Source organism: Arachis ipaensis, chromosome B01, assembly GCF_000816755.2.
Source record: "Arachis ipaensis cultivar K30076 chromosome B01, Araip1.1, whole genome shotgun sequence".
In the NCBI taxonomy this organism is placed as follows: Eukaryota; Viridiplantae; Streptophyta; class Magnoliopsida; order Fabales; family Fabaceae; genus Arachis; species Arachis ipaensis.
The window spans coordinates 132,284,932-132,303,334 of NC_029785.2; the positions used below are offsets into that span (position 1 = coordinate 132,284,932).

Consider the following 18,403-nt stretch of genomic DNA (forward strand, 5'->3'; position numbering starts at 1 on the left):
TAGTTTTTTAGTATTTTTCTAAATTATATGTATAAGTTATAATGTGTGATGTAAAATTTTAAAATTATATTTGATATTTTCTTGTTAGACAAACTTACCTTATAACTAATTTTTTTTGTCCAATTTAACTGTTCTCCATATTTTGTCCAATTTCTGCCAGGCCCACAAAGAAAATAGACAAAGAAAATGGACAGTTTCTGTCCTTCAATTTCCATTTTGCCCTTGCAGTAAATTTTCCACACCCCCAACCCTAAATCTTAAGGTGCATTTCCCTACGCAAACACTATTGTAACGATGAATATTCTTCACAGATTTCTACATGTTACGGCGGCCGATGGCTATAAGGTAGAGGTGAAGATAACCGAGCGTTGCCGTCTGCTGAACGTGAGGATGGTGATAGCCGATTTGAGGAAGATACCCGCTTGCAGCATGAAGGCATTTTTGGTAAACGAAATACCCCGTATGATGAAGAAGAAGCATTTGAGAACACGATTATATGGCATGCTCCGGCGCGAAACATTCGGCTGGATTTTCGTCTATGCATTGATGATGTTATTCTTGTTATTAGTGGTGGTGGCTGGGAGGAGGTGGTGAGGGAGAGGGAAGTAACGCGATGGAGGCTGCTTCTGCTGTGGTTCCTGCGGCGGTGGAGGTGGCTATAGCGACGGTGGAGGTGGCTATGTCTAACGTGGTTCCTGTTGGGTAGTATATTTTCCAGTTTTGAAATTATCTGTGTCGAAAGTTTCTATTAATGATGAGTTATTTTGTTGCTTGTTAGAGTTTTGAATTTGGGTAGTACATTTTGTTGCTTGTTACTGACAAATTTCTATTGTTAGTGTTTGTTTACATTTGTCCTAAGATGTTGTCTCTCTAACTGCCTATATTGTGCTAACTTTAAACACTGTCTTTGACAGTTAGAGAGAATATAGGCAGTGTTTAAAGTTAGCGCAATATAGGCAGTTAGAGAGACAACATCTTAGAGCAAATTTAAACAAACACTAACAATAAAAACTTGTCAATAACAAGCAACAAAATATACTGCCCAAATTCAAAACCCTAATAAGCAACAAAATATACTGTCCATTAATAAAAACTTTTGACACAGATAATTTTAAAACTGGAAAATATACTACCCAACAGGAACCACGTTAGACATAGCCACCGCCGCCATAGCCACCTCCACCGCCGCCAGCAGGAACCACAGCAGAAGCAGCCTCCATTGCGTTACTTCCCTCTCCCTCACCACCTCCACCCTACTCCCAGCCACCCCCAGCCATCGCCACGAATAACAAGAATAACATCATCAATGCATAGACGAAAATCCAACCGAATGTTTCGTCGGGGCTTGCCACATAATCGTGTTCTCAAATGCTTCTTCTTCATCATACGAGGACATTTCGTTTACCAAAAATGCCTTCATGCTGCAAGCGGGTATCTTCCTCAAGTCGGCTATCACCATCCTCACGTTCAGCAGACGGCAACGCTCGGTTATCTTCACCATGCCCTTCTGCGAAGTTCTCTTCCCCTTCTGCCAAGTTCTCTTCAACAACAGCGCCAACCTCTGCTGTTACACTTCGAATGCTACAGCAACCACAAGTATTGCAGAGAAAGCCAATATATCAGCTATAAGAACAATCAAGCAACAAAGCAAAAACGGAAAATCAAATATATTAAGTGACAAGAAAATATTACCTATCAATGGATGGATACAAGATTCCTTTTGTGATATCTTCCTCTAACATGTATGAAGCAAGGCTATGAAAAAGACAGTATTGTTAGTATTTTATTTTAAAAGATTGAATGTCATGTCAGCATGTCCGCAAGAAGATGCCACAAATTATTACGGGATAAACACGGATATGGTCTACAGCATAGAAATATGGTAGTATTTGATTTGATCCATCAAATAAATGCAAACAGATAAATGTTTGAGCATGTAAAACAAGGACAACATGCTTAATCGCTTTAGGTTTTAGCAGCTTAGTGAATTTTAGAATGCAACACTATAAATATCAAATAAAGAGATTTTGCCAAACTTCCATGAATGCTAATAAAAGTAGTCCACATTAACATGTGCATACCATTCAGCAGCCTGCAACATTCCATCTGTTATTAGCCGAGCACCTGACAAAAGTGATCCTAGACCGATTCTAAAATGGAAAGTTTAAAATAAGAGACTAAATCAATATTTCCAATCATAAGAATGATCATGAAAATTTATAAGACACAAGAAAGCTGAAAGCATGTCCTACCCTAGGAATAAATACATGTTGTTGGCCTGATTTACATGACCCACTTTTCCATTACCTGCATAAAATTTTAATCAGACGTTTCTTCACAGCTAAGGAAAAATGTAAAGTAGACAAGAAGCCTCAACTCAAAACCAATGAGAGCTAATTACCAAGATCTACATTTTCGAAAGGGCTTCCACTTCCAAATACGATATCTCCTCCAGCATGCTTAAAAGCATCAATAGCAGTGCACTCAGCTGTCCAGGTCACACCAACGACAATGTCAAAATTAAAAACAGTCATTACATTAAGAAATTGTGAGAGTTTATTAAGCCTTGTGCAAACAAACCATTCATGGTTGGGCTAGACATGGAAAAGATGGCAGGTTTTGTTGAAACAGATTCTTTCATTGCCTTAAGCACCTGAGTTTAATCACAATTATTAAAACAAGAAATTGCTGAATAACACATACAGAACACCAAGCATTCTAACATATCAATAAAAAAATATTATTAATATAGTTCACTCATGGATAGGACATGATATAAGTGGAATTGTACAAGATAATTACCTCATTGAAAATGCCACCAACCCCAGACAAACCAAGGAGAACATGTGGTCTAACCTTCTTCACCTAAACATCAATACGTTCAACAATCAATTTTGATGTATGAATATGACTATGCGTGAACCCTCAAGATCAACATCACCATAGGTAGATGGTTAAGTAATCTCATACCAAAATAATTGTTTTCAATATCATAACATAACCCTTGACACAAGAGTTTTGCTCAATGAACCCTTTAAATTTACCACTTCAATTATACTAGCACCCTCAATGAGCCCTTCTAGGTCTCTTGGGTTTTTAGCAAATGGAGCTGCAGCTGGATCTAGATTATTCCTATTAGTTGTGACAAGACCCTGCATACATAAATGGCATTGTCATCAGGATTAATGCCGTCCTCCACGCTGCTTGCTACCACCTCATCGTTTGTCGCGTTCTTTCTCGCAGCTACTCCGCCTACGACCACCGCATCTGTGAACCAGCAAAGCAGCTTTGGTGTCGGTTTCCGATCCAATAGATCCTCGTCCTCCACCTTCCCCTTCGCGACGGCGCCGTCCTCGGAGCCGCTTCTGGCCGTGAGTTCCTCATCGCCACTGCCCCCTGAGTGGTGCAATAAGCATCATCACTGTCCAACGCGATAATTTTGTATGTGCTTCTGAATCTTCTGCTTTGCATTAATCTTGGTGACAATGCCATTTCTGTATGCAGGGTCTTGTCACAACTGATAGGAATAATCTAGATCCAGCTGCAGCTCCATTTGCTAAAAACCCAAGAGACCTAGAAGGGCTCACTGAGTGTGCTAGTATAATTGAAGTGGTAAATTTAAAGGGTTCATTGAGCAAAACTCTTGTGTCAAGGCTTATGTTATGATATTGAAACAATTATTTTGGTATAAGATTACTTAACCATCTACCTATGGTGATGTTGATCTTGAGGGTTCACGCATAGTCATATTTATACATCAAAATTGATTGTTGAACATATTGATGTTTAGGTGAAGAAGGTTAGACCACATGTTCTCCTTGGTTTGTCTGGGGTTGGTGGCATTTTCAATGAGGTAATTATCTTGTACAATTCCACTTATATCATGTCCTATCCATGAGTGAACTATATTAATAATATTTTTTTATTGATATGTTAGAATGCTTGGTGTTCTGTATGTGTTATTCAGCAATTTCTTGTTTTAATAATTGTGATTAAACTCAGGTGCTTAAGGCAATGAAAGAATCTGTTTCAACAAAACCTGCCATCTTTGCCATGTCTAGCCCTACCATGAATGGTTTGTCTGCACAAGGCTTAATAAACTCTCACAATTTCTTAATGTAATGACTGTTTTTAATTTTGACATTGTCGTTGGTGTGACCTAGACAGCTGAGTGCATTGCTATTGATGCTTTTAAGCATGCCGGAGGAGATATCGTATTTAGAAGTGGAAGCCCTTTCGAAAATGTAGATCTTGGTAATTAGCTCTCATTGGTTTTGAGTTGAGGCTTCTTGTCTACTTTACATTTTTCCTTAGCTGTGAAGAAACGTCTGATTAAAATTTTATGCAGGTAATGGAAAAGTGGGTCATGTAAATCAGGCCAACAACATGTATCTGTTCCTAGGGTAGGACATGCTTTCAGCTTTCTTGTGTCTTATAAATTTTCATGATCATTCTTATGATTGGAAATATTGATTTAGTCTCTTATTTTAAAATTTCCATTTTAGAATCGGTCTAGGATCACTTTTGTCAGGTGCTCGGCTAATAACAGATGGAATGTTGCAGGCTGCTGCTGAATGGTATGCACATGTTAGTGTGGACTACTTTAATTAGCATTCATGGGAGTTTGGCAAAATCTCTTTATTTGATATTTATAGTGTTGCATTCTAGAATTCACTAAGCTGCTAAAACCTAAAGCGATTAAGCATCTTGTCCTTGTTTTACATTCTCAAACATTTATCTGTTCGCATTTCTTTGATGGATCAAATCAAATACTACCATATATGTGTTCAAAACCGATCCGGACCGAACAAAACCGATCAATCGAACCAACAAAACTGAGAACCAAATTAACCGAAAAAATCATGTTTTGTTGTTTTTTTTTTGCGGTTCGATTCAGTTTTCGATTCTGACACTGAAAACCCTAACCGAACCAAAACGAACTGATAACTAAAAAACCATAAAAAACCCATTAGTTAACCCAACCCACTAGGCAGCCCAAAAGCCCATTACCCTATACCCCACGTCCCCACCCCATCAGATAACCTAGCTTCCCCATTACCCCACCTCCACATCTCCCCGTAGGAGTGTTCAAAACCGATCCGGACCGAATTAAACCGATGGACCGAACCGAAAAAATCGAAAACCAAAATAACCGAAAACCAAAAAACCGAAAAAAATGATGTTTTACTGTTTTTCTGCGGTTCGGTTTTCGGTTTTCGGTTTTCGTCGTTGTCGCTCTCTGTCTTATTACCACCCTCCGTTTGCTCATAGTCGCTGGCGACAGAAGCAGTAGGTTCTAGGGCTGGTCGTCTTTGTTGTCTCCTTGCTCCGAGTCTCACCATCAGCTTCCTTCACGCAACCAAAAGTTGGTCCCGATTTGGTGAGTTCCAACAAATTCCCCTGTTCTTTCTTTCTCAGTTTTGTTGCTGTAATACATGACTACATTTTGATTTTGTTGTTGAAAATATCACTGAACTAGTATTTTTGCTGCTGAAAATAATCACTGCTATGAGTTTGTTACTAACGCTGCACTTGCTTCAACTAGGATTATTAGTATCAATGAAAAACCATCAATTGTATACTAACAAGGATGAAGTTAAAAGAGTATAAGAGGGTCGCATTATTATTTCGGATGCAATATTGGGCACTACTGGAAGAAAAGTTAAAGTTTTAGAAGTATCAAATAATCACAGAGAAGAAGTTCAGAGACAGATACGGTGTTTTGATAATTCTTTGAGACTCTCATCCCAACATTTTTTACAAGGGCTTGTTTATTTTCGCGAGGGGGAGACATGGGTTTTTATTTACCAGCATTATGACAAGGACTTGGCTGATGTCTGGGTCGAGAATTGGGACAAATTCAAGCTTTATCTAAAGCAATTTTTACAAGCTCTCGCAATATTATACGAAGGGAAGAATATGTATCATGGAAAGTTAAGAGACTACAACTTAGGAATAAGTGGGGATAGAACCTTTGTTAGTGGAATTGAAGGAAATCATGGAATATGATTTTTACTTGAAAACCATCAGGAAGATGATTTCCTTCAACTCCACTAACATCAGATAACCTAGCTTCCCCATTACCCCACCCCCACGTCTCCCCGCAGCCAAAACTCTCAAAGAAACCCCATTACCCTGACCTCCCAGCAGCCCCTCCCATCCCCGCAAAACAGCGCCTCTAGCCCCTTCCATCCCCACCGAACAGCGCCTCCCAGCAACCCCTTCCAACCTTGCCGAATAGTGCCTCGTAGCCCCTCCCAGTAGCCCCTCTCAGCCCCGCCGAATAGCGCATCCCAGCCCCTCCCACCAGTAACCCTAACTCCGCTTAGCCTCTCTCTATTCTCCAATCCTCTGAGCTCTCACCACCTCTCTGTGCCGAAAACTCCTCCCCCTTCCCCGCTGTCATTGCCGTCGGACAGCACCATCGCGGCGGTGCGGCTCTTTTCTCTCCCTATCCCTTCGTCGTTGCAGTTCTCTCTCCCCGTCGTCCTCCACGCACCAGAGCCGTCATTCTTCGCGAGTTCGTATCTACTGTCGTCCTCGCGTTGTAGTCATCGTAGTAGCCATTCCTCTGCATCTAGAATGGGGATGCCTCTTAGTTTTCAGGTAAATTATTTGTTCTAATTTTTTTGGATCTAATTAGTTGTTCTTAGTTCTGTTTTAATAATTTGTTCTATTTTTATTTTGCTATATGATTTTTGGTTTCGGATTTTTGGTTATGTTCTTTCTAATTTGTTCTTGCAGCTTTGGTAATTTGTGGTTCTGTTTGATCATTTCTGTTTGAAAATTTGTTTTGTGTTCTTATTTTTATTATCTAAGTTTATAGTATTCTCTGTTTTAATTATTTAATGTGAGTTTGTGGTTTGGTGTTCTAATTTATGTTATTTTAATTTTAGTGTTGTTCTAATTTATGGCTTTTTTTTGTTAGGCAAAGATGACTATAATTTTACATTGTCCTATTTTATGATGAAAGTTGAATCCTTTTCTTGATTTTTTTTATCATGACAGGTATAGGATGCATCCAGAGATATGCAAATCCTCTCCACTGCATTTTGATGACAATAAAGCACAAAATAGGATCCAATAACGTATATTTGATGGATTGATGCTGGTTGTTGACTTGTTTATTTCGTTGTTGCTGCCTTGCTGGTTGTTCTGTTGAATTATTGAAACTGCTTCTGTTTTGTTTTGTTTTGTTTTGCTGTTCTATTAAATTACTGAATTACTTTTAAGTTTTGAAATGATTTAGTATGATTTATCAAGTGTTGGAGGTTTTGGATCAAGTCAACAACCAGCAAGGCAGCAACAATGAAATAAACAAGTCAACAACCAGCAACAATCCATCAAATATACGTTATTAGATCCTATTTTGTGCTTTATTGTCATCAAAATGCAGTGAAGGGGATTTGCATGTCTCTGGATGCTTCCTATACCTGTCATGATAAAAAAAATCAAGAAAAGGATTCAGCTTTCATCATAAAACAGAACAATGTAAAATTATAGTCATCTTTGCCTTACAAAAAATAAGCCATAAATTAGAACAACACTAAAGTTAAAATAACATAAATTAGAACACCATACCACAAACTCAAATTAAAGAATTAAAACAGAGAACACTATAAACTTAGATAATAAAAATAAGAACACAGAACAAATTTTCAAACAGAAATGTTCAAACAGAACCACAAAGTACAAAAGCTGCAAGAACAAATTAGAAAAAACATAACCAAAAATTTGAAACAAAAAATCATATAGGAAAATAAAAATAGAACCAATTATTAAAACAGAACTAAGAACAACTAATTATATGCAAAAAAATTAGAACAAATAATTTATCTGAAAACTAAGAGACATCCCCATTCTAGATGCAGAGGAATGGCTACTGCGATGACTACAATGCGAGGACGACAGTGGCTACGAACTCGCGAAGGACGACGAACGATGGCTTTGGTGCGTGGCGGACGACGGGGAGAGGGAACTGCTACGACGAAGGGAGAGGGAGAGAAAAGAGCCGCACCGCCGCGATGGTGCTGTCCGACGGCATTGAAAGCGGGGAAGGGGGAGTTTTCGGCACTGAGAGGTGGTGAGAGCTCAAAGGATTGGACACTAGAGAGAGGCTAAGCGGAGTTAGGGTTACTGGTGGGAGGGGCTGGGATGCGCTATTCGGCGGGGCTGAGAGGGGCTACTGGGAGGGGCTGGAAGCGCTATTCGACAAGGCTGGAAGGGGTTGTTGGGAGGCGCTGTTCGGCGGGGATGGAAGGAGCAGGAGGCGCAGTTTTGCGGGGATGGGAGGAGCTGCTGGGAGGTTAGGGTAATGGGGTTTCTTTGAGAGTTTTGGCTGCGGGAGGATATGGGGGTGGGGTAATGGGGAAGCTAGGTTATCTGATGGGGATGTGGGCCGTGGGGTAATGGGATTTTGGGCTGCCTAGTGAGTTGGGTTAACTAATGGGTTTTTTAGTTATCGGTTCGGTTTTTGGTTTTGTCACTAAAAACCCTAACCGAACCGATAATGAAAAAATCATAAAAAAAACCCATTAGTTAACCCAACCAACTAGGCTGCCCATTGCCCCACGGCCCACGTGAAAACCTAGCTTCCCCATTACCCAACCCCCACATCTCCCTCCAGCCAAAACTCTCAAAGAAACCCCATTACCCTGACCTCCCAGCAACCCCTCCGATCCCCGCAAAACAGCGCCTCCATCCCCGCCGAACAGCGCCTCCCAGTAGCCCCTCTCAGCCCCGCCGAATTGCGCATCCCAGCCCCTCACACCAGTAGCCCTAACTCCGCTTAACCTCTCTCTAGTCTCCAATCCTCTGAGCTCTCACCACCTCTCTGCGCCGAAAACTCCTCCCCCTTCCCCGCTGTCAGTGCCGTCGGACAGCACCATCGCGGTGGTGTGGCTCTTTTCTCTCCCTCTCCCTTCGTCGTAGTAGTTCTCTCTCCCCGTCGTCCTCCACACACCAGAGCCGTCGTTCGTCGTCCTTCGCGAGTTCATAGCCACTATCGTTCTCACGTTGTAGTCATCGCAGTAGCCATTCCTCTGCATCTAGAATGGGGATGCCTCTTAGTTTTTAGGTAAATTATTTGTTCTAATTTTTTTGGATCTAATTAGTTGTTCTTAGTTCTATTTTAATAATTGGTTCTATTTTTATTTTGCTATATGATTTTTGGTTCTGTTCTTTCTAATTTGTTCTTGCAGCTTTGGTAATTTGTGGTTCTGTTTGAAAATTTGTTCTGTGTTCTTATTTTTATTATCTAAGTTTATAGTGTTCTCTATTTTAATTATTTAATTTGAGTTTGTGGTTTGGTGTTCTAATTTATCTAATTTACCCATTACCCCACGGCCCACGTCCCCACCCCCATCAGATAACCTAGCTTCCCCATTACCCCACCCCCACGTCTCCCCGCAGCCAAAACTCTCAAAGAAACCCCATTACCCTGACCTCCCAGCAGCCCCTCCCATCCCCGCAAAACAGCGCCTCCAGCCCCTTCCATCCCCGCCGAACAGTGCCTCCCAGCAACCCCTTCCAGCCTTGCCGAATAGCGCCTCCCAGCCCCTCCCAGTAGCCCCTCTCAGCCACGCCGAATAGCGCATCCCAGCCCCTCCCACCAGTAACCCTAACTCTGCTTAGCCTCTCTCTAGTCTGCAATCCTCTGAGATCTCACCAGCTCTCCGCGCCGAAAACTCCTCCCCCTTCCCCACTGTCAATGTCGTCGAACAGCGCCATCGCGGCGGTGCGGCTCTTTTCTCTCCCTCTCCCTTCGTCGTTGCAGTTCTCTCTCCCCGTCGTCCTCCACGCACCAAAGCCGTCGTCCTTCGCGAATTCGTAGCTACTGTCTTTCTCGCGTTGTAGTCATCGCAGTAGCCATTCCACTGCATCTAGAATGGGGATGCCTCTTAGTTTTCAGGTAAATTATTTGTTCTGGATCTAATTAGTTGTTCTTAGTTCTGTTTTAATAATTGGTTCTATTTTTATTTTGCTATATGATTTTTGGTTTCGGATTTTTGGTTATGTTCTTTCTAATTTGTTCTTGCAGATTTGGCAATTTGTGGTTCTGTTTGATCATTTCTGTTTGAAAATTTGTTTTGTGTTCTTATTTTTATTATCTAAGTTTATAGTATTCTCTGTTTTAATTATTTAATGTGAGTTTGTGGTTTGGTGTTCTAATTTATGTTATTTTAATTTTAGTGTTGTTCTAATTTATGATTTACTTTTTGTTAGGCAAAGATGACTATAATTTTACATTGTCTTGTTTTATGATGAAAGCTGAATCCTTTTCTTGATTTTTTTTATCATGACTGGTATAGGATGCATCCAGAGATATGCAAATCCTCTTCACTACATTTTGATGACAATAAAGCACAAAATAGGATCCAATAACGTAAATTTGATGGATTGCTGCTGGTTGTTGACTTGTTTATTTCATTGTTGCTGCCTTGCTGGTTGTTCTGTTGATTTATTGAAACTGCTTCTGTTTTGTTTTGTTTTGTTTTGCTGTTCTATTGAATTACGGAATTACTTTTAAGTTTTGAAGTGATTTAGTATGATTTATCAAGTGCTGGAGGTTTTGGATCAAGTCAACAACCAGCAAGGCAGCAACAATGAAATAAACAAGTCAACAACCAACAGCAATCCATCAAATATACATTATTGGCTCCTATTTTGTGCTTTATTGTCATCAAAATGCAGTGAAGAGGATTTGCATATCTCTGGATGCATCCTATACCTGTCATGATAAAAAAAATCAAGAAAAGGATTCAGCTTTCATCATAAAATAGGACAATGTAAAATTATAGTCATCTTTGCCTTACAAAAAATAAGCCATAAATTAGAACAACACTAAAATTAAAATAACATAAATTAGAAAACCAAACCACAAATTCAAATTAAAGAATTAAAATAGAGAACACTATAAACTTAGATAATAAAAATAAGAACACAGAACAAATTTTCAAACAGAAATGTTCAAACAGAACCACAAATTACCAAAGCTACAAGAACAAATTAGAAAGAACAGAACCAAAAATCCGAAACAAAAAATCATATAGCAAAATAAAAATAGAACCAATTATTGAAACAGAACTAAGAACAACTAATTACATCCAAAAAAATTAGAACAAATAATTTACCTGAAAACTAAGAGACATCCCCATTCTAGATGCAGAGGAATGACTACAACGCGAGGACGACAGTGGCTACGAACTTGCGAAGGACGACGAACAACGGCTCTGGTGTGTGGAGGACGACGGGGAGAGAGAACTGCTACGACAAAGGGAGAGGGAGAGAAAAGAGCCGCACCGCCGCGATGGTGCTGTCCGACGGCATTGAAAGCGGGGAAGGGGGAGGAGTTTTCGGCGCTGAGAGGTGGTGAGAGCTCAGAGGATTGGAGACTAGAGAGAGGCGAAGCGGAGTTAGGGTTACTGGTGGGAGAGGCTGGGATGCGCTATTCGGCGGGGCTGAGGGGGGCTACTGGGAGGGGCTGGAAGCCCTATTCGGCAAGTCTGGAAGGGGTTGCTGGGAGGCGCTGTTCGGCGGGGATGGAAGGGGCTGGAGGTGCTGTATTGCGGGGATGGGAGGGGTTGCTGGGAGGTCAGGGTAATGGGGTTTCTTTGAGAATTTTGGCTGCGGGGAGATGTGGGGGTGGGGACGTGGGCCGTGGGGTAATGGGCTTTTGGGCTGCCTAGTGAGTTGGGTTAACAAATGGGTTTTTTAGTTATCGGTTCGGTTTTTGGTTTTGTCACTGAAAATCCTAACCGAACCGATAACTAAAAAACCCATTAGTTAACCCAACCTACTAGGCTGCCCATTATCCCACCCCCACATCTCCCTGCAGCCAAAACTCTCAAAGAAACCCCATTACCCTGACCTCCCAGCAGCCCCTTCCAGCCTTGCCGAATAGCGCCTCCCAGCCCCTCCCAGTAGCCCCTCTCAGCCCCGCCGAATTGCGCATCCCAGCCCCTCACACCAGTAACCCTAACTCCGCTTAGCCTCTCTCTAGTCTCCAATCCTCTGAGCTCTCACCACCTCTCTGCGCCGAAAACTCTTCCCCCTTCCCCGCTGTCAATGCCGTCGGACAGCACCATCGCGGCGGTGCGGCTCTTTTCTCTCCCTCTCCCTTCGTGGTAGCAGTTCTCTCTCCCTGTCGTCCTCCACGCACCAGAGCCGTTGTTCGTCGTCATTCACGAGTTCGTAGCCATTGTCGTCCTCACGTTGCAGTCATCGCAGTAGCCACTCCTCTGCATCTAGATTGGGGATGCCTCTTAGTTTTTAGGTAAATTATTTGTTCTAATTTTTTTGGATCTAATTAGTTGTTCTTCGTTCTGTTTTAATAATTGGTTCTATTTTTATTTTTCTATATGATTTTTGGTTCTGTTCTTTCTAATTTGTTCTTGCAGCATTGGTAATTTGTGGTTCTGTTTGATCATTTCTCTTTGAACATTTGTTCTGTGTTCTTATTTCTATTATCTAAGTTTATAGTGTTCTCTATTTTAATTATTTAATTTGAGTTTGTGGTTTGGTGTTCTAATTTATGGCTTATTTTTTGTTAGGCAAAGATGACTATAATTTTACATTGTCCTATTTTATGATGAAAGCTGAATCCTTTTCTTGATTTTTTTTATCATGACAGGTATAGGATGCATCCAGAGATATGCAAATCCTCTTCACTGCATTTTGATAACAATAAAGCACAAAATAGGAGCCAATAATGTATATTTGATGGATTGCTGCTGGTTGTTGACTTGTTTATTTCATTGTTGCTGCCTTGCTGGTTGTTCTGTTGAATTATTGAAACTACTTCTGTTTTGTTTTGTTTTGTTTTGCTATTTTATTGAATTACTGAATTATTTTTGAGTTTTGAAGTGATTTAGTATGATTTATCAAGTGCGGGAGGTTTTGGATCAAGTGTTGGAGGTTTTGAATTACTGAATTATTGTTGAATTACTTTTGTTGAATTACTTTATTGTTGGTATTGTTGCTGGTTGGTTAATGATCCTGTTTACAAAATCAAACAATTTACAAAATCATTAACCAACCAGCAACAATACCAACAATAAAATAATTCAACAAATGTAATTCAACAATAATTCCGTAATTCAAAACCTCCAACACTTGATCCAAAACCTCCCGCACTTGATTAATCATAATAAATCACTTCAAAACTCAAAAGTAATTCAGTAATTCAATAGAACAGCAAAACAAAACAAAACAGAAGTAGTTTCAATAATTCAACAGAACAACCAGCAGCAATCCATCAAATATACGTTATTGGCTCCTATTTTGTGCTTTATTGTCATCAAAATGCAGTGAAGAGGATTTGCATATATCTGGATGCATCCTATACCTGTCATGATAAAAAAAAATCAAGAAAAGGATTCAGCTTTCATCATAAAACAAGACAATGTAAAATTAGAGTCATCTTTGCCTAACAAAAAATAAGCCATAAATTAGAACAACACTAAAATTAAAATAACATAAATTAGAACACTAAACCACAAACTCAAATTAAATAATTAAAACAGAGAACACTATAAACTTAGATAATAAAAATAAGAACACAGAACAAATTTTTAAACAGAAATGATCAAACAGAACTACGAATTACCAAAGCTTCAAGAACAAATTAGAAAGAACAGAACCAAAAATCCGAAACCAAAAATCATATAGCAAAATAAAAATAGAACCAATTATTTAAACAAAACTAAGAAAAAATAATTAGATCCAAAAAAATTAGAACAAATAATTTACCTCAAAACTAAGAGACATCCCCAGTCTAGATGCAGAGGAATGTCTACTGCGATGACTACAACGCGAGGACGACAGTGGCAACGAACTCGCGAAGGATGACGGGGAGAGAAAACTGCTACGACGAAGGGAGAGGGAGAGAAAAGAGGCGCACTGCCGCGATGGTGCTGGCCGACGACATTGACAGCGGGGAAGGGGGAGGAGTTTTCGGCGCGGAGAGGTGGTGAGAGCTCGGAGGATTGGAGACTAGAGAGAGGCTAAGCGGAGTTAGGGTTACTGGTGGGAGGGGCTGGGATGTGCTATTCGACGGGGCTGGGAGGGGCTACTGGGGGGAGCTATTCAGCAAGGCTGGAAGGGGTTGCTGGGAGGCGCTGTTCGGTGGGGATGGAGGCGATGTTTTGCGGGGATGGGACGGGCTGCTGGGAGGTCAGGGTAATGGGGTTTCTTTGGGAGTTTTGGCTGCGGGGAGATGTGGGGGTGGTGTAATGGGGAAGCTAGGTTATCTGATGGCGGTGGGGACGTGGGGTAATGGGCTTTTGGGCTGCCTTGTGATATGGGTTAACTAATCGTTTTTTTTAGTTATCGGTTCCGTTTTCGGTTTTGTCACTGAAAACCCTAACCAAATCAAACCGAACCGATAACTAAAAAAAACCCATTAGTTAACCCAACCCACTAGGCAACCCCAAAGCCCATTAACCCACGGCCCACGTCCCTACCCCCATCAGATAACCTAGCTTCCCCATTACCCCACCCCCACGTCTCCCTGCAGCCAAAACTCTCAAAGAAACCCCATTACCCTGACCTTCCAGCAGCCCCTCCCATCCCCGCAAAACAGCGCCTCCCAGCCCCTCCCAGTAGCCCCTCTCAGCCCCGCCGAATAGCGCATCCCATCTCCTCCCACCAGTAACCCTAACTCCACTTAGCCTCTCTCTAGTCTCCAATCCTCTGAGCTCTCACCACCTCTCCGCGTCGAAAACTCTTCCCCCTTCCCTGCTGTCAATGCCGTCGGACAGCGCCATCGCGGCGGTCCGGCTCTTTTCTCTCCCTCTCCCTTCGTCGTTGCAGTTCTCTCTCCCCGTCGTCCTCCACGCACCAGAGCCGTCGTCCTTCGCGAGTTCGTAGCTACTGTCGTCCTCGCGTTGTAGTCATCGCAGTAGCCATTCCTCTGCATCTAGAATGGGGATGCCTCTTAGTTTTCAGGTAAATTATTTGTTCTAATTTTTTTGGATCTAATTAGTTGTTCTTAGTTCTGTTTTAATAATTGGTTCTATTTTTATTTTGCTATATGATTTTTGGTTTCGGATTTTTGTTTATGTTCTTTCTAATTTGTTCTTGCAGCTTTGGTAATTTGTGGTTCTGTTTGATCATTTCTGTTTGAAAATTTGTTTTGTGTTCTTATTTTTATTATCTAAGTTTATAGTATTCTCTGTTTTAATTATTAAATGTGAGTTTGTGGTTTGGTGTTCTAATTTATTTTATTTTAATTTGAGTGTTGTTCTAATTTATGATTTATTTTTTGTTAGGCAAAGATGACTATAATTTTACATTGTCCTATTTTAAGATGAAAGCTGAATCCTTTTCTTGATTTTTTTTATCATGACAGGTATAGGATCCTCTTCACTGCATTTTGATGACAATAAAGCATAAAATAGGAGCCAATAACGTAAATTTGATGGATTGCTGCTGGTTGTAGACTTGTTTATTTCATTGTTGCTGCCTTGCTGATTGTTCTGTTGAATTATTGAAACTGCTTCTGTTTTGTTTTGTTTTGTTTTGCTGTTCTATTGAATTATTGAATTACTTTTAAGTTTTGAAGTGATTTAGGGTCCGTTTGGAAAATTCTAGAAGTAGCTTTTTTTAACTTTTGACTTATGAAAAGTAGTAGTATTAATGTCGGGTGCAATTTTCAAAACCAAATTGCAACTTTCTAAGAAGCTATTTTGGAGCTTATAGAGAAGTTAAAAAAAATGACTTCTCTCATAATACTTCTATTTTCATTACATTTCTTTAAAATAAGCACTTTTAGAGTTAAAAATCCAAACACAAAATAACTTATTTATAAGTTACTTTTAACAGAGTCATTTATTGTTTAAGTTATTTTATCAAAAGGAGCTTAATTAAGTTAGTTACCCAAACTGGACCTTAGTATGATTTATAAAGTGCTGGAGGTTTTGGATCAAGTCAACAACCAGCAAGGCAGCAACAATGAAATAAACAAGTCAACAACCAGCAGCAATCCATCAAATATACGTTATTGGCTCCTATTTTGTGCTTTATTGTCATCAAAATGCAGTGAAGAGGATTTGCATATCTCTAGATGCATCCTATACCTGTCATGATAAAAAAATCAAGAAAAGGATTCAGCTTTCATCATAAAACAGGACAATGTAAAATTATAGTCATCTTTGCCTTACAAAAAATAAGCCATAAATTAGAACAACACTAAAATTAAAATAACATAAATTAGAACACCAAACCATAAATTCAAATTAAAGAATTAAAACAGAGAACACTATTAACTTAGATAATAAAAATAAGAACATAGAACAAATTTTCAAACAGAAATGTTCAAACAGAACCACAAATTACCAAAGCTGCAAGAACAAATTAGAAAGAACAGAACCAAAAATCCGAAACAAAAAATCATATAGCAAAATAAAAATAGAACCAATTATTGAAACAGAACTAAGAACAACTAATTACATCCAAAAAAATTAGAACAAATAATTTACCTGAAAACTAAGAGGCATCCCCATTCTAGATGGAATGGCTACTGCGATGACTACAACGCGAGGACGGCAGTGGCTACGAACTCGCGAAGGACGACGAACGACGGCTCTGGTGCATGGAGGACGACGGGGAGAGAGAACTGCTACGACGAAGGGAGATAGAGAGAAAAGAGCCGCACCACCGCGATGGTGCTGTCCAACGGCATTGAAAGCGGGGAAGGGGAATGAGTTTTCGGCGCTGAGAGGTGGTGAGAGCTCAGAGGATTGGAGACTAGAGAGAGGCTAAGCGGAGTTAGGGTTACTGGTGGGAGGGGCTGGAAGCGCTATTCGGCAAGGATGGAAGGGGTTGCTGGGAGGCACTGTTCGGCGGGGATGGAAGGGGCTGGAGGCACTATTTTGCAGGGATGGGGGGCTGCTGGGAGGTCAGGGTAATGGGGTTTCTTTGAGAATTTTCGCTGCGGGGAGATGTGTGGGTGGGGTAATGGGGAAGCTAGGTTATCTGATGGGGGTGGGGACGTGGGCCGTGGGGTAATGGGCTTTTGGGCTGCCTAGTGAGTTCGGTTAACAAATGGGTTTTTTAGTTATCGGTTCGGTTTTTGGTTTTGTCACTGAAAACCCTAACCGAACCGATAACTAAAAAACCATAACAAAAAAACCCACTAGTTAACCCAACCCACTAGGCTGCCCATTACCCCACCCCCACATCTCCCTGCAGCCAAAAATCTCAAAGAAACCCCATTACCCTGACCTCCCAGTAGCCCCTCCCATCCCGGCCGACCTCCCACCAGCCCCTTCCAGCCTTGCCGAATAGCGCCTCCCAGTAATCCATCAGATATACGTTATTGGCTCCTATTTTGTGCTTTATTGTCATCAAAATGCAGTGAAGAGGATTTGCATATATCTGGATGCATCCTATACCTGTCATGATAAAAAAAATCAAGAAAAGGATTCAGCTTTCATCATAAAACAAGACAATGTAAAATTATAGTCATCTTTGCCTAACAAAAAATAAGCCATAAATTAGAACAACAATAAAATTAAAATAACATAAATTAGAACACCAAACCTCAAACTCAAATTAAATAATTAAAACAGAGAACACTATAAACTTAGATAATAAAAATAAGAACACAGAACAAATTTTCAAACAGAAATGATCAAACAGAACTACAAATTACCAAAGCTGCAAGAACAAATTAGAAAGAATAGAACAAAAAATCCGAAATCAAAAATCATATAGCAAAATAAAAATAGAACCAATTATTAAAACAGAACTAAGAACAATTAATTAGATCCAAAAAAATTAGAACAAATAATTTACCTGAAAACTAAGAGACATCTCCATTCTAGATGCAGAGGAATGGCTACTGCGATGACTACAACGGGAGGACGACAGTGGCTACGAAGTCGCGAAGGACGACGGGGAGGGAGAACTTCTACGACGAAGGGAGAAGGAGAGAAAAGACCCGCACCGCCGCGATGGTGCTGTCCGACGGCATTGACAGCGGGGAAGGGGGAGGAGTTTTCAGCGCGAAGAGGTGGTGAGAGCTCGGTGGATTGGAGACAAAGGCTAAGCGGAGTTAGGGTTACTGGTGAGAGGGGCTGGGATGCGCTATTCGACGGGGCTGAGAGGGGCTACTGGGAGGGGCTATTCAGCAAGGCTAGGAGGTGCTTTTCGGCGGGGATGGAGGCGCTGTTTTGCGGGGATGGGACGGGCTGCTGGGAGGTCAGGGTAATGGGATTTCTTTGAGAGTTTTGGTTGCAGGGAGATGTGGGGGTGGGGTAATGGGGAAGCTAGGTTATCTGATGGGGATGGGGATGTGGGGTAATGGGCTTTTGGGCTGCCTTGTGAGTTGGGTTAACTAATGGTTTTTTTTAGTTATCGGTTCGGTTTTCGGTTCTGTCACTAAAAACCCTAACCAAACAAA

General features: G+C 40.8%; 2 protein-coding genes and 2 long non-coding RNA genes across 12 annotated transcripts; 2 read left to right on the top strand and 2 right to left on the bottom strand.

Moving 5' to 3' along the window:
* LOC110267221 (NAD-dependent malic enzyme 2, mitochondrial-like) lies at positions 2,048–2,754 on the bottom strand. Its single transcript, XM_021112404.1, has 4 exons — positions 2,581–2,754; positions 2,402–2,488; positions 2,253–2,307; positions 2,048–2,150 (listed from the first exon to the last, which is right to left on the bottom strand). Exons 1-4 carry the CDS (start codon positions 2,639–2,641, stop codon positions 2,048–2,050), a joined length of 306 nt encoding a protein of 101 aa, XP_020968063.1. The 5' UTR covers positions 2,642–2,754.
* Positions 3,484–12,804, top strand: LOC107615065 (NAD-dependent malic enzyme 2, mitochondrial-like). 9 transcript variants are annotated; one of them, XM_021105456.1, is made up of 6 exons: positions 3,487–3,612; positions 3,791–4,075; positions 4,168–4,254; positions 4,349–4,403; positions 4,564–4,577; positions 10,305–10,738. In XM_021105456.1, the coding sequence occupies exons 2-6, from the start codon at positions 4,015–4,017 to the stop codon at positions 10,526–10,528; spliced, it is 441 nt and encodes a 146-aa protein (XP_020961115.1). In that variant the 5' UTR covers positions 3,487–3,612; positions 3,791–4,014; the 3' UTR covers positions 10,529–10,738. The 9 variants fall into 9 exon arrangements, with proteins under 9 accessions (XP_020961126.1, XP_020961131.1, XP_020961112.1 ...); XM_021105467.1 differs by lacking the exon at positions 10,305–10,738 and adding an exon at positions 12,632–12,804 and having other exon boundaries at positions 3,484–4,075; positions 4,168–4,259; positions 4,353–4,403; XM_021105472.1 differs by having other exon boundaries at positions 3,484–4,075; positions 4,168–4,259; positions 4,353–4,403.
* On the top strand, positions 5,218–5,798 carry LOC107639479. Its single transcript, XR_001620163.2, has 2 exons — positions 5,218–5,380; positions 5,546–5,798. It is a non-coding gene; the product is annotated as an uncharacterized LOC107639479 (long non-coding RNA).
* Positions 10,635–11,460, bottom strand: LOC110263716. Its single transcript, XR_002349580.1, has 2 exons — positions 11,302–11,460; positions 10,635–10,729 (listed from the first exon to the last, which is right to left on the bottom strand). It is a non-coding gene; the product is annotated as an uncharacterized LOC110263716 (long non-coding RNA).